Below are 27,529 nucleotides of genomic sequence, written 5' to 3'. Positions count from 1 at the left end.
CCGAGTGGCGCATGCGAGTTTGCGCTCATGGTCGCAGATGAGGCAGTCGAACTATAACACATGCAGAAAGCTATATAACTATTTTGAATAAAGCATTAGTTCCATCTATCTAAAGAATGCCTTCTTATTATTCTGCGGGAGAGGGGGGACATCTTTATTATTAATATATCTTGCAAGTAGATAATTAACCCACATGTAGCCCCTTCATTATTATGTAACTCTTATGTGTTACAAATGCTGTATTTGAATTGTTGAGTTATCAGAAAAATGAAATAAATGAAATGAAATACAGTTAGTAAGTCATATTTATTATGAAATAGCAAACACCGAAAAGCTGTAAGGGAGATGACAGAGCCATAAATATTGTTGAACTGCTCGCTGTTTGATTTGAACTTGAGACATACAAGTTTTGTGTAAATTATTTTCATGAAAATGTGTAGAGCATATCCAGTATGGTCTACCTATAGATCCAGTCCATTGTCTCTGGAAAGTTTCATCTTTTGGAAATCTTTATAAAAATAGTCAGGATGCTCCTACGTTAAATGTGAGCAACTGGTTACTTAATAAAATTTAAAATTTTATTTGGTACGCATAGTAAATGAAAAGCACCAGTGCATTTCAAGATACTATAAATTTTACATTTTTAGAATCTTGAATTTTATATTTTTTAGAAAAATTTAATATGGTGCATAACATAAATTGAAAGGATTAAATTAATTTAAAGACATTATTTTTAAAAGGATATATGTGTTATTTAGAGAATAAAGCACCAAAATAAATAAAAATCATTAACGACTTTTTTTTTATTAATGTCTAAATGATGGGTTAAGTTATTATTTACTAGAAAATATTACAAAAATAAAAGAAAGGAAAAAAAGAGGGGGTTAAGGATGTTTAGTCTTCTACTCTCTTGCAGATGTAATAATCAGCAGTATGATATATGTGAAACATGTTAAAATTTTTCTTTGTATGAAAGACTGAAAATTGCCACCTCAAAATTGCCTCTTTATGCATTATTTTTGTAAGTGCTTCAAAAAGGTACTTACAAAAGAAAAATATTAGCTGAATACATGTGTCCTTTTTTTAAGGATCATGACCTTGAATTTAAATTATGTAGTGCTTTGATGATGATGTATATTGAAGTAAAAATTGTTAACTGTTTTGGAAAGGAATTTTCTGATAGTTTCAGCTTATAATTTGTCATATGATATATCTTTATGATATATTTCGATGTCATATGATATAAACCAAGGATTGGTGGCTGTTTCTTTTCGCGGAATTTATGCCCGAGATAGATTTATTTTTCAGCATGCCGCCTTTCGAGGAAGAATAAAATAAGACTGGATAGATTAATTTCATATACGCTCAAAAGTCGTTAATCCGGACTCGTCGGGACTTCGACGACTCCGGATTATCGATTTTTCCGGATTATAGATCATCACTTTAAATCTGGTAAGATAGCATGCAGAAATTATAAAATTAAAAATATGAAACCGTAATTTATGAAATAAAGAACAATTATGATCTAAAGGGTATCAAAATTTACAAAAAGAAAAAGCTTAATATTTATTTGTTTACTTTATTAAACATTTCTTTCAATGTAAGTTGCTTCGTTTTATGTGATAATACTTTCTCTCTAATTCTATAAACAGACATCATTTCTTGTTCAGTTACAAAGTTCCGCTGTTCAAGTCCCGTAATTGCTGTGCCGAGAATACCGACTAACTTGTCAATCGAAATTTTTTCGTTTTCACTAACCTCTCTGTCACCTTCTTCATGTCTTTATCCATTTTTTGCAGCAATTCCACTTTTTGTTTCATAGACATCGAAACGTACTTTCGTTTCGTAGATCCTTTGGGAGCTCCAGCATCGGAAATTCTATTTGACATAATCGAAAGTTCAAGTTTACTTTTATAAAATTGCTCTTACAGTCTGCAAAAAATAATAAGCCGGATCCAATTCGAAGATTAAGGAACAACGCAATCATCAACATTAACTGAAATAGATAATTAGATAATTTTAGCTTATACCGTCTGTTATACATAAAACGCGCATGCGAAAACGTATTCTGCACTTGCGCACACACATATGCGCAGTCGTAAAGGTCTTACGCGCACGCGTCAATGCCTATGCGCAAGTGTCAATGCGGCGCATGCGCAGAAAGTTTTTAGCTTTGAGGTCCGGATTATAGATCATTCCGGATTATGGGTGTCCGAATTAATGACTTGACTGTACTATTCATTTGAGTAATGAAGGGAAAGACTTGTATTTTCTAAGAAGAGGTCTTATTTAGCTATTGAAATATTTGACAAAGTGAATTTGCTATCAAGTATAATGACTATGATTTCTGTTTCAAATTATGTTGGAGTGGGCAGTAGATTTAGTAACTCATCTTTGTGAAATAGACCTGCAGTTAATTTATTGATCTTAATTGAAACTGTCCAGTCTGTAAGCCATGCGTCTAGCAAATCAAGGTAATGCTGAATTTGATTTTAAATGTTTTCTAATGTGTAAATATTGAAGGCCTGTGTAATCAGTGATTAGTACTATTTGAATTTTTGGAACTGCATCCATAAAATTGTCTGTCTTATTCTGAGAATCTTTGTAACTAGAAGTACATATATTAATATTTAAGAAAGTAAAATTATGTTTTTTACTCTTTATGCATTATAACCATTTATGTAATTGTTTTAAATTCTTTTATTACTATGAAGACCATAAAACAGTTTTATAGTGAAAATTTTAAGTATTGAAGGCAAAATTGTTTTTTCTAATAACTGAAGTCTTAAAATCTATTTTATTTTGTAGATAGAAGTCTTACTAGGCAACCATCTACTACAGAATATTTGCCAGGAATGCTTCATTCAGAAAGTAGGCTTGGTCTTCTTCCAAAATTTCCATCTTGGTCTTTAGTGTGTCTGGGACCATCTAGTTTATATTCACACAATATTGGTCAGTCTATTTGATTTTAATTTATTCTTCAGATATATTTTGATTGTCTGTAACTCTTAGTTATTAAATTCTTTGTGTGTCTGAATTTGATTTATTATTGCTTAGGTTTACAGGAACAGCCTGGTTTTATTGTTGGTACAAACTATCTTTTGCCTTGGGATGTAACAGTAAAACTTGAACAGAAAGAGCGGTGGCCTGCTTTGTGGGAAGGCAAGAGGCCATTAAGTTTAAAAGCTAAGAAGGCAATTAGAGGCATGTTTCAGATTTTTATTATTTTGATTTACCAATATCTCTAAATTTATTTACTGTAAAACCATTTTTTTCTGCACTGAAATTAGATTTCAGCTTAGGTTTAAGGATGATAGAGTATGTAAATTTTTAGAAAAGAAAATCTCTGTTGTAAATAGAAATATTTCTTGCCAGAAATTTAAAAATATTTTTTGTGTCTAACCTGTTTTAAATACGAGAGCCTTAGTTTAATTTTTATTACTTCTTGTTTTGCAGATGGTCCTCAGTTTAATGTAAAAATTTTTATTGGAGTGGAATACGAATGTTATCATGGTCATCGTTTTATGTGTTCTGCTCCTGATAGAGTGCTTAGAGTTACCAGTACTGGTCATGTGAAAGTATGTTAAAGTTTTATCTTTAATTGTATCTATGTAATGAATTGGTTATTCTTAAATCTGTTATATTGATGGTAATATAAAATAAATATTTATGGTTTTCATTTTAAGTTAGCTTCTGATATATCACTATGAAATGTGTATTTCATTCATACTTTCGTTAAACAGAATAATCATAAAATAACTTGATCACTTATCCCCATTCCCGTAGTGGATGTGAAAATTAAGGAATTCATTTAAACTTTTACAAGATAAGTTCAGAGGGGTACAAAAGTAGAAATAGTTATTGTGGTTGCACTTAGTTCAGCCATATCTAAAAAATTTGCAGTACGATCACCAGATTCCTCATGAAGATTTAAACTGGTTGGGTTTAAAGTGAAAAATGACACAGATATCAGTTTTTAAACAGTGAAACAGCATATAAGGAACAAAGTCAAGTAGAAAATAATAAGTAAAGGGGAAGAAAGACTATTCTAGTTGCACATAGATATTATAAATGTTTAATATGTTTGTAGAGACATTCGGTATTTTTTGGAAGCAGGATAAGTGAAAAATGAGAAATGCCTTCACCGAGAATCAAACCACAGACCTCCGGAATAGGCGCCCAGCATGCTGACCGCTACACTATGAAGGCGAGAGAAATACCTTATATACCCATCGAGAGAAATACCTTATATAATCCCAGTTGCCCTTTTAAAGGGCAACTGGGATTTTAAGGGACTTAATCGCCAAATCCTGGGTGTGGAGAATCATCATCCACCACCCTTTTTTTAGTTTGGGCACCACTGCAGAGACATTAGGTATTTTTTGGAAGCAGAAGAAGTGAAAAATGAGCAACGCTTTCTCTGGGAATCGAACCATGGACCTCTGGAATACCTTTCAGCGTAGCTGACCACTACACTTCGAAGGAAGGCATGCTACGAAGGTGGGAGAAGTACCTTATATGTTCAGTGCTGTTATTAAATACATACTGTGTATGATCAGTGGCAAAGATAACAGTACTGTAATATATATCAGTTGTGATAAATTACATTTTCCTTGTATTTTTTCTTTCAAGCCACTTAGTGTACCAAAATTATTCTGGTAGGCTTAATCCAAAGTCAGAAGTTTATGAGTGTTAATTAGACAATATGAGAATGGAAACTGTCTGGAAATGATGAGATCACTGTAATGAACCTTTTTGGTGAAACTTTCCAAGTAAAATGATTGCTTTAAGTTGAACTGTTCATGTGTTTAAGTTCAAAACAGTGAAATGGCACACTATTCTGCATCCAGATCATCTTCTGCAAAGCGTCATACTTCCAACTCTAAAGTAACATGAAAGGATGATAGAGATGCATTCTTTGTAGTTGTGTCTTGATTCCTGTGTGATGGAGTAAGCGATTTTCGAAAAACCAAGAATCTAGGAAGAATTCAATTATGTCTTTTGTTATACTTTAATGCAACAACACCTGCTACAAATCATAAAGATTGGTGTCAGAGTAGTAGAAACTATCTTGTTCAGCTGCCTGGTAAATTATTGGTTCCAAAAAAATTGTATAATACTTTCTGATCATCGCAGTTTTTTATTAACATGGTTTTTACAAGTTCACTATTGTCCCTGTGAACATCTTAAGCACAGTTTCCTGTAATGCGCTGCATATGCATTTCATCATTAGGAATAAAACCTTCGCATACAGATCAGCGTTCACACTTCTGCAATGTACCTGTATTTACATATGTTCAGAAATCATTTGCATTCATTACCACATGCTTTTAATGGATGCTCTTGAGATATTTCAATTCGCAGATATGAATTATGAAAAAGCATGTTAGTAATTTTTAGATTAATAAGTGTATAATGCGCATTATGAATATATGTGATCGACTGCAAGTTTATTTACATTTTTAACTAATTTAAAAATTTTCTCTGTGTTTCTAATAGCCTTAAATATTTGTGAATAATACATGATTAAAACTGAAGTGTACTATTAATGTAAAGCAAACAAAAAACTTAATCATGACAAGAGTTTAAAAAAGTCTGTATTTTAAAACTGCATGACAATTGTAATGAAAGACAATACCATAATATTTATGTTTTGCAATATATGTGACTAATTGTCATGTATTGTATATTTTAAGTATGTATTTCAATTATGAGGTAAAAGGAAGACTGCATAAAATTTTAGTGTCTGTTGTTCAAACCTTATAGCTGTATTTTTGTTAGATGTTTTGTTTGTGTTTTAAAATATGCTATGTACAGTCATATCTTATTCATAATGCATAAAATATGATTTTCAGTTCACAATCTCTTTTACAGGTAAAGTTATGAAAAGTAAGCTAGCTTTAATAAAAAAGAGAGAGAGAGATTTGTGCATAATAAATTGCCCCATGTTTTTGTGGTATACTAGAAGTTCTTTCCCTGCAGTATAAATAAAAAAATCTCCAAATAATTTTACATATATTCATATAAAAGTAAAACTAAAGTACACATTATTGATTTGAAAAGAAGATCCTCTTTTTTTGCTATATTTTTGCTGCAAAATTTGGTAGGATTTTATATTTAGGTATTTTAATAAATGAAATTGCAGAATGACAACCAGAAATAATTGTAATATTATATAGAGAATATATTGTTTAAATACCAAGTAAACTATATAAGTAATAACCATATATATGTGTATCAAAATTAAAGAAATAACTGCCATGATTTTGAAAATCTCTATACTGTTATGCAAGAAATTTATGATAGTCTACTAATACTTCCAAATTTATTCCTGAAATGCTTTATTTTAACTAAACGGGCTGGCTGCATGGGTGTTTTCGTAGTTTTTCCCATGTGTATACGAGCCAGTTTCCTTTAGAAAGTCTTCCATGAAGGCATCCCTCCCCTTAGGCAGATAGCCCTCGAGACTTTGCCGTAATTAAATAACCTAAACCTATTTTAACTAAGCACAAATGGAAAGATTTTCTGCATTGCACATTTTTTTACTACTGTGTTAAATTAAATGATGTTTTTTTTATATAAATCAATGGCATCCCAATGGACACCAGTTTTCCATCACAGATTTATAACCTACTAGCTTTTACCTGTGGCTTCGCTCGCATTGATGTCCGTAAATAAGTTTCAAAGACTATTGAGAAGAAAATAAAATAATTTGATTTTTTTTTCTTATTGCCTGAGCAGGATAAAATTTTAGTTACTATTACTTATTTTTCAAGTTAAAAATACACTCTGCGTAAAATTTTAGTAAATACTGCTCTTCTTCATTGAGATAAAAAGAAATACATATTGATGTTGTTAAGACACTATTCTGCATAATTTTTAAAATCCAATTTGGATATTATCAAACATTGCAATCTTATGTTTTTTTTTTTTGGGGGGGGGCTTTACTAAAAAATTATAAAGTAAAATATAATTTTAAAAAAACTGAAAAACATGCTTTATTAAAATATCTATCTCACTACAGAAGTAAATAACTTTCATTACCAAGATTTCAAAAAGTTTAAAGTATTAACAAAGCGTTAAAAACATTAATTCTTTTTCAGAAGGGCACGAATAAGAGTAATATTCTGGGATGCTTCTGTATTCTATATTATATGTTTTTCCATTCGGTGCTAATACATATAAATTCCTGGCTTTACATACAAACAGGCATACATGCAAACAGGCAACATAAAAATGACCATAGGAAAAGCATGACTTTTCCAAATGCACAACTGCTCCCTGTAATATTTGCCCTTGAGCTTTGTTAATAGTAACAGCAAAACTAAGTTTGACTGGAAATTGCAGTCTTTTAAAGTGAAACGGTAGGTCAGATAGGATTATTGGGATTCGAGGTAACATAACACTTTCCCCCTTTCCTACACCTTTAAAATAGTGACATAGATTATATTCTGCCCTAATTGTGGGATCCGAAGCCTCGTTCCATTACACAGTCAAGGTGCATCTATATTTCGCATAAGCATAACCGGTACATTTAGTTTCAATTAGAGTTTATGTGAGGGTACACCTCATAGCTCTAGTAAAGGAATGAACAAAAAGAGATATCTTACCTCTAAAATTAAAACAGGTGTTGGTTAGGATCATAGTAAATAAAAGTACTTAAAAATATGCAACTTATATAAAAAATTGTCTTACAAACGAAGAATAATTATTCGAAAAATAAAAATAATAACAGTATTTCACAGAAAAAATGCAGTTTCAAATAATCATAACCATTCTTTCTTCAATTGTAACACTATAAACATTTCTCTGGGGGAAGACCTACTCTATAATATCAGTGCACTCTTAACGTGTGACAGGCGTAATACTAAGTATAGTATGACATTCATAGTTTCTTAAACAATTAACAGATGTTAATGTAAAAATTGTAGTATTTTATGTTAAACGATGTAAAAAGCATAGCAAAATTAAAATGTGAGTAATTTGTTAAATTTAAGCTACGGTCTTAAAAGTTTCAAAACGATAAGTTAAACCATGTAAAAGTTTGTCTGTGCATGCTGGTGTGTGGCTTAAACCACGCAAACATTTTATAACCTTTTCTACTATGTCAAAAATATTTCTTGAAAATTTCATGATGATCGATTAAGTAATTAGTGCGTGAAAGCATTTGAATAATTAGATCAAATGTTATAATTTTTGTCACCAATTTATTGGACCCACACAGGAAGACCTAAGAAAAAATCCCTAATGTTGCTATTGAGTCTCATTCAAATTAGCATTTTCTGAGTTTTTAATTAATATCTCATCTGATTAAAGTCGTACGAAGATGTCAAAGGTATCAATGGATTTGGGCCTATTTTTGAAATCGGGGGATATCTGTCTCAAAATTCAACTAAGCTCCGTTCCATAAATATTTGTGAAAAAAGAAATTGACGCATAGCCAGATCCCTTTAATAGGAAAAAACCCAACAAAGTAAGTGAAAAATGTAGGGGGGAAAAGTAGTTTTTAATTAATATCTCGGCTAATTAAAGTCGTACGAAGACATTTTATAGCCTATAACCTTTTCTAATATATCAAAAGTATTTCTTGAAAATTACATGATGATCGGTTAAGTAATTAAGGCGTGAAAGTGTAACACACAAACAAACTCACATTCACATTTATAATATTAGTTAGGATACTTATTTGCATAAAAATATCACTCTAAGCAATTGATGGATAATACTAATTTAAAATTTTTTGCTAATACCTTCAAAAACATAGATGATGTAATCAATAATTTTAATAATACTATCAATAATTTTGAATCTTTCGAGAAATTACATATTTAACCTTGTTTAAAACATAATAAATAAAACAAATGCCCATCAACCAAGAAATAGATTTTTGCGATTTACACGTAATTAACTACAGTAAAATTAAAATTTTTGATAAAAGAAGAGATTTTAAATTTACAGCTATTAAACTAATTAACTGGCACACAAACTTGTCAAGAAAAGTTTTTAGCAACACAATAATTAATAAATAAATAGAATAGAAATATCTGCTTTAAAAAATAGACTACTTGGAATATGAACTAATTTTGCTAACACAAGTTCGTAAAGACAAATTCCTTCCCAATTTATTAATTATTCACATTAAAAAGCAGTCATTAATTTTCAAATTTAAACTAATAAGTTATGATGGGCTTGTCTTAAACCATAAAAGAGAATAAGACTGGATGTTTGTTAGATTTTAATTTTTGTATATTTTGTAATGTAACTTGTAAATTATTTTTATGTAAATAACTGTCTGCTTTCTTTTCAATAATCAAAGGCCATTTTGTTCCTAAGATTCAAATATTGCCGATTCTGAGTGAAGACTTTTGATTGTAATTTTCCGTATTTTCATTTTCTTGGCTGTCAGCCAGAAATAATTTTTTACTATTGGTCAATTAACTTTCCTAATCTTGTCAAAAGGATCTTTCCACCTTTGCCAGTACTATTTTGATTTTCTTAGTCTATGGCCATTCCGAACGATTCTTTCACATAAGTTTCTTGCCATTCAAAATATACAGATAGCATAACAGTTAAAAATTCTCTCTTTCACCTCTTTTATAGTAAACCTAAGCATCCTTTAAGTATGGTTTCAAAGAGACTTCCTTTTCGAATTAAGGCTATGAGATGCATGCATCAAAAGAGTTTAGAAAAGTGAAAGTTAAGATTATATTTTTTAGCCAGTGTTATACCTGTAAATGTGAAATAAGAAAACTTAAAATTGTATACTTTTAGCTTTTTGTCTATATGGATTACTGACATGTTTTTAAATTGATTTGTCTGTTTATATTTACCTGTCATCAGTTTAAAAATTTTATAAATATGTGCCATTAGATCGCATCGGCGAATTTTCTTTGTCTGTTTCAAAATTTTTAATATAAATCCAAAAATAATATATTTTTTAGTTGTTTATTAGTCTCAGTTGTTACGCAAAGGGATTTTGTTCAAATATATGAAGGAGAAGAAATGCAGTCATTCCTGAATTATTGCAGATTTTATAAAAAAAGAATTTCATTCGAAATGTCAGCCTTCTTCCATGAGATAAACAATAATTAAAGTTTTTCTGATATGTACTAATTAAGTACTTTTAGTTTTTTTATGTGAATTCCATTAAAATTTTAAAATTTCTAAGTAATTTTTTTCTCATAGTTTTATCTCAATTTTCTGAGTAGTTATAGCACCAGATTTTTGCCTTTGAAGTCCTGCCACTAGTATGCATTTAAACTCAGTGGCATAACAGCCCTAATGGGCTAAGGCCTGCAGTGCCCGAAATCTGCTTTCTTGACCGTGGGCCTCGGCATGCATAAGCATATGCCCTGAACAAGTAGTCAGTTTGTCGCAAGGCTGTGTCGACCTTGCCCAGCCTGGGAATCGAACTCCGGACCTGTGGTGCTGCTGCGAGATGCGCAGTATGCATTTACATCATGCAAATTTGATTTATGTAGAATTCTAAGTGAATTAGTTTTAAAAATTTTGGTCATTTTAAAATTACTTATAAACCTACCTAAATTCATCACTTAAAAGATTGATTTGATTTTATTACTGAGCTCCTAGTATATTTCTTGCGAAAAGAATTTTAGGTACTCTTCTGTTATCGGGACCAGATTCAGAAATGTATGTATGTTTGCCTATATGTATGCATGTATTTACATGTATGTACATATGTATATGTGTGTATACACATATACACACATGGATAGGACACATGTGCATACATACATATATTTCTTAATCCGGTTCCGATAACAGAAGTGTACCAAAATTTAAAATGGCCTTTAAATTGAAATTGGAGTGAGTCTGAAAAATGTTTTCAATATTAACAAATCTTGTATTCTTACCTTGAGCCTGTTGCTACTTCTTTCACCGTTATTTTTCCTAGGCATTGTCTGATTGCTCATTTTTCATTGCAGCACTGGAAAGTTTTTGCATATATATGATTAGAACTGAATATGTTTCAACTCTGTTCACCCCATCTCATAGGTGTCAGTTGAAGAACTGCATATGTAGTTCACTAGTAAAAACAGTGCTGTATCCTTCTTTTCCATGAAATATGTAATCATTGCAGAAGAGGGAGAGGTGGATGCTTTGTTCCACTTGACAAATGTTTTTATACCTCCAATTACAGTACTGTTACTCCATCTGCAAATTTAGAATAGATACATTATTGCATGTATCGTTTGATGATGTCCTGCTACTGGAAGAAAAATACATTATTCCCTTGTACACTCACTTTTCCAACACGTTATGTTGTCATTTATCATGTAGAATGTGCTACAGTCAAAAGTCGTTAATCCGGACTAGTCGGGACTTCGACGATTCCGGATTATCGATTTTTCCGGATTATAGATCATCAGTTTAAATCTGGTAAAATGGCAAGCAGAAATATAAAATTAAAAATATGAAACCGTAATTTATGAAATAAAGAACAATTATGATCTAAAGGGTATCAAAATTTACAAAAAAAAAAGGCTTAATATTTATTTGCTTACTTTATTAAACATTTCTTTCAATGTAAGTTGTTTAAGTTGCTTCGTTTTTTATGTGATAATACATTCTCTTTAATTCTATAAACAGACATAATTTCTTGTTCAGTTACAAAGTTCCACTGTTCAAGTCCTATAATTGCTGTGTCTACCAACTAATTTGTCAATTGAAATTTTTTCGTTTTTAATAACCTCTGTCACTTTCTTCGCTGTCGGAAGCGAATTATAATGATGAGGAATTTGATTTAAATCATATCAAAGACGGAGTACATCAAGATGAAATACTACATTTAGTAAGGAATTATAAGCCAAATAAAATAAAAACATCTGCCCTGAAGATAAGGATAGTGCTGACAGATCAACTTCCAATTCATTGCGCGGCACCACGGCGTTAAAGATAAACAAACGTTAAAGTTTAGATAAACAAAGGATATGCCTTTATCCATTTTTTTGCAGCAATTCCACTTTTTGTTTAATGAACTTCGAAATATACTTTCGCTTTGTAGATCCTTTACATATTAATAAATATATATCAGAAATTCTATTTGACATAATCGAAAGTTCAAGCTTACTTTTATAAAATTGCTCTAACAGTCTGCAAAAATAATAAGCCAGATCCAATTTGAAGATTAAGGAACAACGCAATCTGCAACATTAACTTAAATAGATAATTAGATAATTTTAGCTTAGCTTATACCGTCCATTATACATTAAACGTGCACTCGTAAACATATTTTGCGCACGCGCACAAGCAGATGTAAAGGTCTTACCCGCATGCACCAGTACGACACATGCACAGAAAGTTTGTAGCTTTGAGGTCCGCATTATAGATAATTCCGGATTATGGGTGTCCGAATTAATGACTTTTGACTGTATTGTGAAATCCTGGTTTTTGTGGAAATTTTTGAGATGTTGTTAACTGTAACTATACTATGCCAGAGATGCCTATACTTTATATAACCGTATTATACTGGGATGGTAAAATTTTATATCAGTAGAAGCCACATGATAGAATTCAAGAATGTTTGAGTGCCACAAACTGTATTTTTTATCTTTTTTAAGAGCAGAAAAATATTTTTTGAATAGCAAGAAATTTTTCAAATAAATTAACAAGGACTATATGTAATGCAGATACTTACTAATATAAATAAATAATTCTTGTTCGCATTGCTTTGTATTCATCAGAATATGTTCTTATATTATAAAAATTTAAATAACTTATTTGAATATAATGATAATAATTCATATGATACATTGAGAACCTCTGATTTTCAGGCAAAAAACTAGACTTCTTCTGTTTGTTTTTTCACCTTTTTTAATTCTTTGTACAAAGTAAAGGAAATATCGCAATTGCAAAAAAATTTGGGTATCATATTTCCGCAGAAATATCCATTTTGACCATTCCCGAATACTCCCCCCCCCCATGTCGTCTATGTAGCAAAGAACTGTTTTTTCTAAAATGGATTTGAAGTGCATTCAAAGGTAATTTTTTTTTTGTGTCATCTCTGTATGTACATATGTATGTATTTCGCATAACTCAAAAATTATTAGCCATACAGTGTTGAAATTTTGTGTATGGGACTGCTGTAATATCTAGTTGTTACCTCTCTTTTTTATTGCAATCAGCAGAACCAAACATATATGTATAAACTCACCCCTCTCTTACTTTTAAAGTCCTTATCCGGCCTTTAGTTTCACAGTCAGAAGTGTTTTAAATGACAAAAAAAATTCATGTTTTGACAATGTGAAATTTTTTAAAAAATTTTAATTTTCAACAAATAATGAAACTTTTAATGTGGTCTTCTGGTTCCTATACGTATATTTGGGAAAGTGTTATTATGAAAGAATAAAATTACAGTCAAAAGTCGTTAATCCGGACTCGTCGGGACTTCGGCGATTCCGGATTATCGATTTTTCCGGATTATAGATCATCAGTTTAAATCTGGTAAGATGGCATGCAGAAATTACAAAATTAAAAATATGAAACCGTAATTTATGAAATAAAGAACAATTATGATCTAAAGGGTATCAAAATTTACAAAAAGAAAAAGCTTAATATTTATTTGTTTACTTTATTAAACATTTCCTTCAATGTAAGTTGCTTCGTTTCATGTGATAATACTTTCTCTTTAATTCTATTAAACAGGCATAATTTCTTGTTTAGTTACAAAGTTCCGCTGTTCAAGTCCTATAATTGCTGTGTTGAGAATACCGACTAATTTTTCAATCGAAATGTTTTCGTTTTCAATAACCTCTGGGTCACTTTCTTCACTATCGGAAGCGAATTATAATGACGAGGAACTTGATTTAAATCATATCAAAGACGGAGTATATCGAGATGAAATACTACACTTAGTACGGAATTATAAACCAAATAAAATAAAAACATCTGCTCTGAAGATAAGGATAGTGCTGACAGATCAACTTCCAATCCGCAGCGTGAAATTGATAAACAGATTTCGGATTTCAAAACATACTTTCGCTTTGTAGATACAAATTACATATAAGTAAATATATATCGGAAATTCTATTTGACATAATCTTTCTAATCTATCATAATCTAATAATGACGTTTCTGCCCCCCCCCCTCTCTGCTGCAGAGCAGCGTGAAATTGATAAACAGATTTCGGATTTCAAAACATACTTTCGCTTTGTAGTAAATATATATCGGAAATTCTATTTGACATAATCGAAAGTTCAAGCTTACTTTTATAAAATTTAACAGTCTGCAAAAAATAATAAGCCGGATCCAATTCGAAGATTAAGGAACAACGCAATCTGCAACATTAACTGAATTAGATAACTTTAGCTTAGCGTATAACTTCGTTACACATTAAACGCGCATGCGCACAAACATATTCGCAGCTGTAAGGGTCTTATGCGCTCTCGTAAACGCCTGTGCGCATGCGTGAACGCGACGCATGCGCAGAAAGTTTGTAGCTTTGAGGTCCGGATTATAGATCATTCCGGATTATGGGTGTCCGAATTAACGACTTTTGACTGTATAAGAAATTTTCCTTAGATGTGACAAAAATTGACCATGATATTTAATTCCAAAATTTGTATTAGAATAACTCAAGGAAATAAGTTTAAATGAAGTGCAGCAATAAAAGTGTATAATTTATTAGGCAATAGTACAAGGATATTGTATCCACATCAGATTTTTTTTTTTATAATTGTCAACTGATTTTAATAGGAGATAATTTAAAGCTAAAAATGTCATGATGTTTTTAATGTTAGTGAAGAGTGTCATCTAAATGAAGAATAATGCAGCAATTTTAAATATAGAATAAGCGATTTTTCTGTATTTCTAATACATAAGACATTCTTCTGGAAATAATCCACGATATAATTTACCATCTCATCTTTTTACTATTCTTTGTAAACAATTCAATATCAAAGCTTATGTTTTAATTTTTTGTGTGGTTGTGCATGCTTGCATGCGTGTTCGTTTTTTGAGGCACATGTAGGTTTTTTTTTTTTTTTTTAAATAAGTATGTTATGTTTTATCATTACACGGGAATTGATTAACTGTTATTTGATCTTTTCATAAATTTTGCTATTATTTTTGTGGCATAATACTGTTACTGTTTCACTTTAATAAACTGTTTTCTGTTTCTTATACCACGAATACCAATTTATGTGAGGATGACTTATTTTATAAAACTTTAGTACTGTAAATCACCAATTTAATCACTAATTAGGAAGAAAATAAATTTATTTTTAAAACACATTCAGTTATTTGGCAAAAATTTATTTGAAAATTGATAATAAGTTTGTCTCTTCTCAAAATAAGTGTAAAATTTTTTATGATAAAAAGTGTCATGCAGTACATTTTAGATTTCCTTGACATGGATATTTTTTAAGGAAAAAAACATTATAAAGATTAGTGTATAATTTAACATATGTAATCATTTTATGCTGAATAATATATTACTTTAATTAAGAAATGTTTTCTTCTACAGGATAATGCTTCTAAAGTCACAGGATCTGATATGCCTTTGTATTTTCCATGCCCTTTCAGGTGATTATCATTTTGTATAGTCCTTTGAATATGTATGAAGTACTTTTATAAAGTATTTTGGGGTGAGGGAGTTAGCATATTCTATGACGAAATGCATATCATCAGATGAAATTTGTGGTACAGTACATAATTAATAAAAAGTATTTTTTCTTACAGTACTGAAAGAATAAAATATATTACATTATGTATTCAGAATGTAAAAATTGCATTGTCTTCAACATTTTCAATTTATAAAGTTTGAAAAACAAAATTTTTTCATATTTATTTAGTCAAGGCCTTAACAATTCTATTTTTTAAAATAATGGTGTAACTTGTTTTTATAATCAAACTAATAGACTTTGTCTAATAAATTTTGAGTTAAAATGTCTTTGCAACTGGAATATAGTCTTAATTTGTGATGAAATTTTAAAAAAAAAAATGCATTACAATTATGATGAAATTTACTTAAATAATGAATGAAAAAGAAATAATTGTTAATGTATACAAAATTTATAGAAATAATGTATACAAATTATAATAATTTAAGCCAATTATGCTTTTTGAGCATCTCATAGCTGAATCCTTTCGATTCTTTTAAAGTGATAATCTGCACTGCTTTCCAATATGTTTCCAGTTTCATATTTTTTGATAGGCATCTATTTGTTTATTTACAAAAATTCCTTAGTTACTAATGTATTTTATATTCAGAGTATGTTTACTTCTAGATTTGTATTTTTATTTTAAATGCATTTCACTTTGTTATTCTGAGATAAGTGCATTCATAAGACTTTAATAATATTTTACAGTAATTTAAATTCTGTGTGTGTCTCCAAATTGTTTAGCATTATTATCCTTAAATAAAAAAAATACTTATTTCATCTGCATTCATAAGTACTTTACTTACTGCTTTTCACTGAATTCTATTCATATCTGTGATAATTTTGTGTTTATTATTTGTAGGTCCTCTAAACCACAAATTGCTCAGTTAATGAGAATTCATGTTGTTACACCTAAAGCTCCTGTTCATGTGACTCTTAACCCAAAAGTTCAACCAGCTCCAGAACCTTGTCCACTCTTTTTCCCAACTTTGAATGAACCCTTGAAGTTATCGCAGTCTGCATATTGGGTTTTAAGATTACCGTATCCTTATGCTTATGTATATATATATATAACATTTTTTCAACTTTTTAAAATTTATTATCTCTAATCCCATGAAAAACCATTAAGTTATATGAGTAGTATTAGTATATTATTCCCTAAACCTTTTAAATTGTGTTAAAGAAAATCAGATAATTATAATAATTTTAGATGTTACCAGCATTTCTGCTGTAGTGTAACTGCTGTACCAGCCACAGCATAGTTTTATCCAAAGTTCAGTTCGCATTGGCATAGGGGTTCTCGACCAAGGAGGAATCCCTGCTGCTGAGGAATGCATTCAACCTTTTATTTAGCTGCTCAGTATTTAGTTTTAATTTTTGAATTGAGGAAAAAAAAAACTACTCTTTTTCAAGTTTTAGTATTTATCAATATTTTCTATGTATCATTGTTGCTTAATTAATAAAGGATGTTAAAAACAATCTAAATCTGAATAAATGTTTATGTATTTTTCAAGTTTGGGACTGGGGAGATGAACTTCTAACAGGGGTGAAAGGGGTGCATGGGGCAAAAATGTTTGAGAACCCCTGCATTAGCAGAATCAGTTGTACTGTATGCTTGTAAAATTTTTCTTATGTTTCTTTTAAAAATTACTGCTTATGTTCTTATCATAATACTGTACGAGTTACGATTATGAAATTGTAGAGATTTTTCGTATTTAGAAATGGAAAATTAAATTTGTTTTGATAAGATATTTTGATTTTTAGATCTTTCAATATTTTTTCAAATAAATTTTTACTGAAAATTTGTCCAAACATTTTATTTAGTAAAAGGTTATTATCTGTCTCCCCTCCCCCCCGGAGGATGAGTTTTTTTTTTTTTTTTTCAGTGAAGGGGGGGTCAGTGGATCTTTATTTTCTGTAGTGTTTGAATTTTGCAATGCATATGAAAGCGGTCTGCTTAAGGGAAGAATTTAATAAGGAAAACTGGTTTACATCATATAACATGTGGTAGGAACCTTAACCACTTCGAGCCGGGTAGCGAAAACGCGCACTTATCGCGGAGGCCGGCAGTGTCTTCCGCGAGCGTCTCTCCAGGGCCGGGGGCTTTCTTGCTACTAAGCCTAAATCCATGAAATTTCCGAAGTATCAACGCATTGTTTAATAATGCCCTATAGAGTATTTAAACGGCTTATGCTTTATAGATATTTATATATATATACTTTAATTACCTTATTTCTTGTTTAAATGCATACTTTACACATTTTATTTTAATTACTCACCATTTTATGACCATTTGCTACTAAGCCTAAATGCATGAAATTTCCGAAGTATCAACGCATTGTTTAATAATGCTCTATAGAGTATTTAAACGGCTTATGCTTTATAGATATTTATATATATATACTTTAATTACCTTATTTCTTGTTTAAATGCATATTTTACACATTTTATTTTAATTACTCACCATTTTATGAATTTTAACATTATACATCTGAAAACTAAATATATTACTTAAAATTCTCTTTTCATATGAAAAATTTTAAAACAGGGATCTACACACAGTCCTACGTTACATTCCTTGCACTCGTAATAACTCATTTGCCGTTTTGGAGGATTTTTCCGGGAATGTGAACAGAAAAATCCTCCATCCCAAAGCATCGTCGTCTCATTTTCTTATCAGTCTCTTCTGAACAAAGTTTTGGAAAATGTCTTTCAGTTAATCTTTCAGAATCAATATCTGAAATATTTTGCATCATTTCTGCTATTTCATGCTCTATTAAACATTTTCGACGCTTCGACATTGCAACGGTAAAAACAAAGAATTCACGTCTAACAAGATCTAATTATTTTCTAAAAACTGAACTGTAAATCGAAATACTCAACGCTTTAGCGCATATAAAACTTCTACTTATAATAAACAACTACCACGTGCGAATAAAGTGCGATTTAAAGAGACGTCATAAATCACGCCATTTGAAAACATTTAGTTCCCCCATTTGTTTATATAATCAAAAACACGTGTATGTGAGTCATGTCTGTGTATGTGAGTCATCTCTCATTTTGAGTAGAAGGTCTAATGTACATGTATCTGAAAACATGTGGACATACAGTGCCATCTTGTGGCAGAAATTATAGTTTGAAAAACGTTCCAAGGTACTGGCACAAATACGTGACAGTCGATAGTAAACGCAACAATGCTCTGGCACGCCTGCGTGTCGGCTGGTAGATAAGTGTGTTCATTGCTGGTATGTATACGTGACAGTCGGTGCGAAGGGGTTAAAAAAACAACTGTGCTGTCAGTACTTGCATTGGTATTCAGGCTTGGATTAACAATTATCAATCAGTTGTATCCTCATTGACTATGGTTGACTGTCAACCATAGTCAATGAGGTGTCAACTGTGACTTGTTGGTGGTTCTGACTGAGAATGGTGGTAAAGATTTTACTTAGTCTAGAAGCTCATCATATATTTTGCTTATTTTTTAGAGAAAATTTTCCTCCATTATTATTTTTGAAGGCAGTCTACCCCCCCTGTGATGTTTTCAACTAAAATCTATTTCAATGCACATTTCATAATCATTGAGAATTTTTCATTCAAATACGATATGGTAGCTCCCTTTTTTTATTTTCAATTACATTTATTTTTCACGTAAGAATTGTTATATGAGTTGCTAACTAAATTTGATAAATCATCATCATTCAGTTCATTATGCTATGCAAGAGTTTATTCAAGAATTAAAAATGGCTTTGCAATAAATGAACAGTTATCTAAAGATAAATTTATGTTTACGTACATAAGTAACATTCTTTTGCTGTGTAATAATGCTTAATTGTAATATTTAATTTTTGGTACATTTAATAATTAACAAAAAGTATTAAGTGAGTTAAAACAGCGGGAACATGCAATTTTGTCGTGTACAATTAAATTAGCTTAACTTCGAGTTATTTTTTATGACTGCATATGTGATGCCATGTATGAAATTTATTTTAAATTTTCAAAAATAAAAATTGAGTGATTCCAAAAAGTAATATAAAAAGTATTATTTAGTGTAGTATTATAGCCTGAGTTCCCCTCCAACATATATTAAAGTTTAATTGGTATTAATCTAAAGGAAATTAGTAGTATATATTTTGTAATTTGTTTTTTTTATCAAACACTGCAACGTGCAAGTAGATGATGGGTTGAAAAGGGTACTTTATGTGATTTGATTAATTTCATTTAATTTATCTTATGATAACTTCATTATTATATAATATTGATATCACAAACTCTATTCAATATATGTACAGACAGCTTTCTTAAATATTGTTACATTTTTTTCAATAAGGAAATCAGAGATTTTTCCTAATTATTCTGATTTTAATTTCATTATTTGAATACAAGTATGGATTCACATTATGTATCACTTGCAAAATTTGTACGAAATCAATTTGCTTAACTTTTGGTTTTCGACAAGTATCTAATACAGTCAAAAGTTGTTAATTCGGACACCCATAATCCGGACCTCAAAGCTAAAAACTTTCTGCGCATGCGCCGCATTGGCACATGCGCACAGGCGTTTTACGCGTGCGCGTAAGACCTTGACTTCTGCGCATATGCGTGTGCGCAAGTGCAGAATACGTTTTCGCCTGCGCGTTTAATGTATAACGGACGGTGTAAGCTAAAATTATCTAATTATCTATTTCAGTTAATGTTGATGATTGCATTGTTCCTTAATCTTCGAATTGGATTCCGCTTATTATTTTTTGCAGACTGTAAGAGAAATTTTATAAAAGTAAACTTGAACTTTCGATTATGTCAAATAGAATTTACGATGCTGGAACTTCCAAAGGATCTACAAATCGAAAGTATGTTTCGATGTTCAACAAACAAAAAGTGGAATTGCTGGAAAAAATGGATAAAGACATGGAGAATGTGACAGAGAGGTTAGTGAAAACGAAAAAATTTCGATTGACAAGTTAGTCGGTATTCTCGGCACAGCAATTAACGGGACTTGAACAGCGGAACTTTGTAACTGGACAAGAAATTATGTCTGTTTATAGAATTAAAGAGAAAGTATTATCACATAAAACGAAGCAACTTAAACAACTTACATTGAAAGAAATGTTTAATAAGGTAAACTATTAAATATTAAGGTCTTTTTTTTTTTTTTTTTTTTTTTTTGATACTCTTTAGATCATAATTGTTTTTTATTTCATAAATTACGGTTTCATATTTTTAATTTTAGAATTTCTGCATGCCATCTTACGAGATTTAAACTGATGATCTATAATCCGGAATCGCCGAAGTCCCGACGAGTCCGGATTAACGATTTTTGACCGTATTTCACATTTGAGGCTATCATTATAACAAGAATTTTAATGATTTTCTAAGTTTTTGTGAACTAACTGACACATCAAAGATAGTTCATTATAAAGTAATGACAATCAACTACTGAAAGTTTGAATGATATTAAAATGCCCTATCATGTATTTTTCATAATTAGCCAAGTAAATAATTTTTCATTGTAATACTTTTCAATACTTTTCTGTTATCAGGTACTGATTCAATAATGTATATATGTATACTTTTCTGATATCTTTGAGTTAAAGAAAAAGGTATATTTGTGTTTTTATGTTCCCAAACGAGTTTCTGGTTACTCTTTCAAATTCTATATTATTAAAAAATTAAAAATATTTAGCATCTCCAAAACTTTAAATAGTTTGTTAATTTATTTTCACTAGACATACAGAAAAATTTGATTTATGAAAAAGTTCATTCATCCTTAATAATTATAATAGCTTTGTTTATGAAGGTGAACATGGACCGTATTTACCGCCTAGAGAACCCATGCCAGTGTCAGCATGTCGACTACTGAAGGGAATGTATAATATTGCAGAACAACAATCAAACAGATGAAATCAGGACTAGGATTTGTGATGAAGGGAAAAGTGAGGTTTTTTTTTAAAGAAATATTTCAAATATGTATTTAAAAGTTTGAATTATGTTTCAGTCCTGAATGCTATGCAGGTACTTAACCAAACTCTGGTTAAATATTTATATTAATTTCGTTAGAGTTCTGCTTTCAAGCTTTTATTTAGCAAGAATTAGATGTGACCTCGAGAAGTCATGCACATTAGTTCTTTACAAGTAAATAATTTCAAAATGTGTAGATTTAATTTTAAAAAATAATTTTTATTAAGCTCTTAGAGATGAAATGTCTTTTTCCTGAAGTTTTATGTTCCCTTAAGATGGGAACTTAGTTTCTGTTTGGTCATTTTGTTATCGAATCAGCATGCCTTTACATTAAGAAGCTAAACATTCCTTGAGACACTCCCAGTGTCCTTGACTGTAAAGTGTAGTAAAACGATGTGCCCCTTTCTTGTTATTGTGAAGGCAAACCTTAAATCTGTGAAACAATGTGAAGGCAATAACCTTAACTTAGCATAGTAACATTAAATACAGAATGTTAGGTAATTAGCGACTTGTGGGATGTGTTTTTTTCTTATCATATTTGTGGTCCAGTAGAGCCCGATATTCAGTGGTGTTAAAAGCTGAATAATTGTTATGTCTTGGATACTCTGTGCTTTATGTGTGGATTATGTGTCAGTGGAACTACTGCCAGTTTTTACTTCTTAAGTCTATTCTATTTATTTACTTTATTTTATTATAAAACAGTTGCCTATACATAAATGCTTGGTTCAGGGGGCCTTCATGTAGCACAAAATAAGTAACAAATAAAGAAAATGTCAAGTTAGCTGTAAATTTTTAAAAATGAAACTAACCAACTGTCTAAAAAATGAAAAGTAATTTTTGAGTTGATTTGAGATAAAATTTCTTTAAAATCTATTGATGAAATTTCCTTAAAATTAAACTGCAAGTTTTCGATATTCACGAAAAAAAATGAACAATTAAATTCTAATACTGCAAAGAAAAGAGAAACTCTTTCAACTTTCTCAAGAAAAACTGAAAAATGGTTAACATTTAAAAACTGATTTACTTCAAGTGTATGTGAAAATAAAACTATTTCTAATGCTGTAAAGTTGCAAAAGTGATGCATGGAACTTTCAGTCCCTTGAGGTTCATTATTGTGGGTTTGGTCGTATGCAGAAGAAAATTAGCAAGTTGCCTGCTGATATTCCGAGAAACATAAGCTAAAAGAATTTGAAACAATTGAGTTGTCATTTCTGATAATTACCTGACTATATAGCTTTTTACTTGGATAGCTACGTTTGAAGGGGATGTTGTCGACCTCACTCCCGCATTTTAATGAAGCAGCGTAAAAATGCAATTTATCCAACATACAAAAATTAAATTAATTCCAGGAGCACTGTAGCAGTCTTTTACTCCCAGCAGACCCACAAGAGAGACTCTGAGGGAAGAAAGAAGTTGTGGTGTGAAAACGTTCATGCCATGTGCACCTTCTTGCTGATTGACTGATGCGGCACATCTATCACCGGCATGAATGAAATGCTACAGAGTATGCCCCCAGTGACAAAGTCACAATTACAAATGATAATAAATATTTACAACATATGCAGAAAATGGAGATATAATGCAAAATTATTGAAATACAGAAAATGAAGATGCAATACATTTCTCATTCACATGAATAAAATTTTAACGGTTATTATCAGATTATTATTACTTCTGTGCTTTATGTTATCAATCTTTTCCCCTTGTGATTTTGTCAAGATGGTTATTTTGTGCATCCAATATTGACTAATAATTGAAACTGCTGTCTCATATTTACTTCATAATTATAGTTTTGCATCATATATCATTAGTCTGATAAAACGTTTATATTTGTTTATTTTATTTTTAAATTTTTTTCATTGATTTTTATCTTTTTTTATTATTATTATTATTATTATTATTATTATTATTATTATTATTATTATTATACAGGTGCTTTTAATATGTTCATGAAAACTCTGTGTCATGCGGAAATTCTACTTGCGAGATGACCAGTATCATTTGCAGTATCTTCATACGACGAGTATGTATGAGTAGCAGTCATTTCACACAGTGTATGGATTTACATGCTGAAATTGCAAGAAAAATGTGTTTAATATCAGAAGGGAAAATGTTTCATCAGCTACTTGCAAAATATAGCTATGGATGCCAAAAGAAAAATGAATTCATCGAAGAATTTGTAATTTTAAAAATCATTTAACATTTTTAATTGTCTTTTTAATTTTGAAAGGTTAATTTTCTTTTCCTGTATCTTCAGACAGTAACTGCATGGAGAATTAATGTTTTGGATAAAAATTCTTATTTTCAGGGATGGTGGAACAACAAAACTTGCATTCACTTATTTTTCTTATGCTGCTAAAACCTGTAAATTTCTTTCTGTACTGAGAAAAATATACTTCTTTTTTATTTCTTTGCTGTCTTTTTTTGGAAAAAAAGTTATGTATTTTCTTTTCATTCAATCTGTGTTTAAAGTTTTTTAATGTTAAGTACAGTACAAAGTCCATAATCCGGACCTAAAAACCACAAACTTACTTAGGCGCGTAAAGCGTTTACCATGTGCACTTCCGATAGAAAGTGACAGAGGTTATTGAGAACAAAAAAATTTTGATTGACAAGTTAGAGGTATTCCTGGCACAGTAATTACAGGACTTGAACAGTGGAACTTTGTAACTGAACAGGAAATTATGTCTGTTTATAGAATTAAAGAGAAAGTATTAGCACAAAAACCGAAGCAACTTAAACAACTTACATTGAAAGAAATGTTTAATAAGGTAAACAAATAAATATTAAGCCTTTTTTTTTCTAATTTTGATACCATTTAGATCATAATTGCTCTTTATTTCATAAATTACGGTTTCATATTTTTGATACCCTTTAGATCATAATTGCTCTTTATTTCATAAATTTCGGTTTCATATTTTTAATTGTATAATTTCTGCATGCCATCTTGCCAGATTTAAAATGATGATCTATAATCCAGAAAAACCACTAATCTGGAATCGCCGAAGTCCCGACGAGTCCGGATTATGAACTTTGTACTGTATTATATAAAAACTGCTTAAATATTTGGCACTTCCATTGAACTTTCAATTAAATAATAAATATGCCAATTTTCCTGGTTTTTCCTTCTCACCATACAGCAATAAAATATGTTAAATAAAAGTTTTTTAATATTTCAAGTATAATTCATAATTTTAGATAATCATTTTTATCATTGGTTACCATTTTTGTTTTTTAATGCATTAAAAAGAAGTTGTAACTATAGTTTGACCGTCACAAACATAACCCTGGTTGCGATTCTGCCAAAACACCGAGAAACGTCTAGAACGAGAGGTAATTATATGCTGCTGGACGAGGGATCACATAACCCTTTCCGGCACGCTACCTTTTAAAGTTGGAATTTCGATTTAAAAAAAAAGGTAAGCAGTTTAATTAGGCCTAGAGGAGTACACAAGTAAAATTTTGTAAAGATAGCACTTATCGTTTTAATTCTGTGGGTGTGCCTGAAGCAGGCACACTAATTGAATAGAGGTTCGAAAAGAGTGCTGAAGCAAGCATTGCTGGGAAGCGAGTAAAAGAGTTTCGCCTACGAATTAAAAAACACTAGATTCTGAATACCACAGAAGATTTAGCATTACCAAGCATGTGTCACGAGGCAATCTGCTACTCTACACCCCCTAAAAAGCTCATTTTCGGTTATATGATGATTACATGTTTATGAATGGAAAAAATAGTTACTTGAATATATGATATTTGCATTATTTACATTTCATATTTAAACTTTAGTCTGTGGGTGTGCCTGAAGCAGGCACACTAATTGAATAGAGGTTCGAAAAGAGTGCTGAAGCAAGCATTGCTGGGAAGCGAGTAAAAGAGTTTCGCCTACGAATTAAAAAACACTAGATTCTGAATACCACAGAAGATTTAGCATTACCAAGCATGTGTCACGAGGCAATCTGCTACTCTACACCCCCTAAAAAGCTCATTTTCGGTTATATGATGATTACATGTTTATGAATGGAAAAAATAGTTACTTGAATATATGATATTTGCATTATTTACATTTCATATTTAAACTTTAGTCTATTTTTTTCATCGTGGTACTTTTCGAAAAGTGACACCACCTTTAAAAAGGCACAACCCAATATTGCATGTTTTGCACATGTACTGGGATCCGTATCAGATTCACTATCTGAAAGCAATTCGTGTCGCACTTTCAGTGCTTTAGAAATGGTCAGCCCTCTCGGATCTGTTTGGAAAATAATTAAAAATCCAAAAAAATAAACTAATATTATATCTACAATTTGAAATTATAAACTATCAAATAAAAATGTGAATGTCTAAAACTCAAAATTATTAAACGTAGTGCTAAGAAAACTTCTTTTAACCAAAGCGAAAGAAAAAAAGAGAACTGCTCTAGTGAAAAAAAAACCAAACAGCTAACTATAAAACCAAACAGCTAACTGATAAAGTTATCCCTGACCTTCAGAAAATCACCCCAACAATTTCTTAATTGATAACCAAACCTCCCCTCCAAAAAAAAGGGGGGAAGAAGAAAGAGAAATACAGGAAATGAAACACAGATGTGGGCCCACCTTTCTATGTTAATGTGCTGACCGATGAGCTGCAGAGAAACAAAGATACAACTGCCTCTCACTGACCTAGACTCGCAGTGAGCCCAGTCTGGGAACACCACGGTTCGCCGTTCGATTTTAGGCAAGATTTTAAGTTAAAAATTTAAAACTAATATAAATAGAAGGAGATTAGCATACAGCCAAAAAAATAACATAGAAATTTCCTTTCAATTAATTTCTTTTATACCCCTTAAAAAAAATCGGGAAGATTTCTTTGAAAAATGAGGGTCTTAAAAAACTAAACATGGCTAAAATATATAAACTGGTTTGTGTTGAGTTGCCATCTACTATAAATAAAGAAGGTTCAGAGTAACCTATAGTAACCTTCAAATCCTTTTTCATTCAATTTTTCTGTGCATACAGAAGGAAATTTTTAGGTGTGCCTAGACCGGGCACCCCATGCCGCAAAGAGTTAAGGGTCATCTCTTTGCTAGAAAGAGGAAATTAAGTACACAAGGAGGGAAAGTCCTTGTCATAGGAGGACCATATCATCACATGCTTTGGTACCTTTGGATCACATGAACAGAAATAAAGATTCATATTGATTTGAAACCTGGAAAACCGAGCATTTTTTTAAATAATTTATAAATTTTATATGAACAGTGCATATTTCATCATTGAATTTAAGAAATAGCACCGCTAAAAATCATGAACTGTATTTTTTAGCAGAAATGTACTTTTTGTAGAATAAAAAAGAATGGTAAGAAGCTTTCTCCTTATTTGATGAGATATGTCCTAATCATAATTGATTTAATGTGACATTTGTGAGTATTACAATTTTTTTTTTTAAACAGATTTTATGTTTGTTTCCCCAGTTAATATGAATGATATAGATTTTAGCACAAAAATAGAAAAGAAATATAGTGATTGTTTATTATAGTATAATTATTTTTAATTAACTTTTATCTATTGCAATTTTTAAGAAATTTATTTTTTTTTCAGTACCTAATAATGTACATACATTGAAATTGAAAGATAAAATATATGTTTAATAATTATTTACTGTCATAAAATTATTATAACCAAGTAGAGTAATAATATTAAAATTCTAGTACTTATAATATAATGAAAATTGTTCAATAAAATATAACAATTAGGTAATTATATTAAAAACTGTTATACAATAACAATTATTTATTACAATTTTTCATCAAATTATGTATATATGCAAAATTAAGCTTTGAAAACACTTGTATTTTTACCAATATATAAATAAATAAGTGCACAAAATTAAACGCAATGTAATGAAATAGTTAATTCCAAATGAAGACCAATATTTCAGCTCAAATTACTTAAAAGTAATTGTGGGCTCTTTGAATG

The 27,529-nt window shown here is 30.5% G+C and overlaps 1 protein-coding gene across 1 annotated transcript in view; it reads left to right on the top strand.

The window, feature by feature from the left end:
* Positions 1 to 24,754, top strand: part of LOC118186081 (nonsense-mediated mRNA decay factor SMG8) — an 84,038-nt gene extending 59,284 nt beyond the window's left edge. Inside the window, exons 17-23 of the mRNA XM_035356087.2 lie at positions 2,809 to 2,952; positions 3,058 to 3,204; positions 3,457 to 3,578; positions 15,485 to 15,543; positions 16,483 to 16,662; positions 21,401 to 21,550; positions 23,508 to 24,754. Coding sequence (XP_035211978.1) covers positions 2,809 to 2,952; positions 3,058 to 3,204; positions 3,457 to 3,578; positions 15,485 to 15,543; positions 16,483 to 16,662; positions 21,401 to 21,518 — 770 coding nt within the window. The 3' untranslated portion in view covers positions 21,519 to 21,550; positions 23,508 to 24,754. The remainder of the gene's footprint in view (positions 1 to 2,808; positions 2,953 to 3,057; positions 3,205 to 3,456; positions 3,579 to 15,484; positions 15,544 to 16,482; positions 16,663 to 21,400; positions 21,551 to 23,507) is intronic.
* Positions 24,755 to 27,529: the final 2,775 nt, after the last annotated feature.

The sequence above is a fragment of the Stegodyphus dumicola genome, chromosome 12 (genome assembly GCF_044657685.1).
Source record: "Stegodyphus dumicola isolate Sdum_Otavi_A_Nest chromosome 12, ASM4465768v1".
NCBI classification, from domain to species: Eukaryota; Metazoa; Arthropoda; class Arachnida; order Araneae; family Eresidae; genus Stegodyphus; species Stegodyphus dumicola.
The sequence above is the reverse complement of the archived record's forward strand: the minus strand, read 5'-3'. Positions and strand labels throughout refer to the sequence as shown.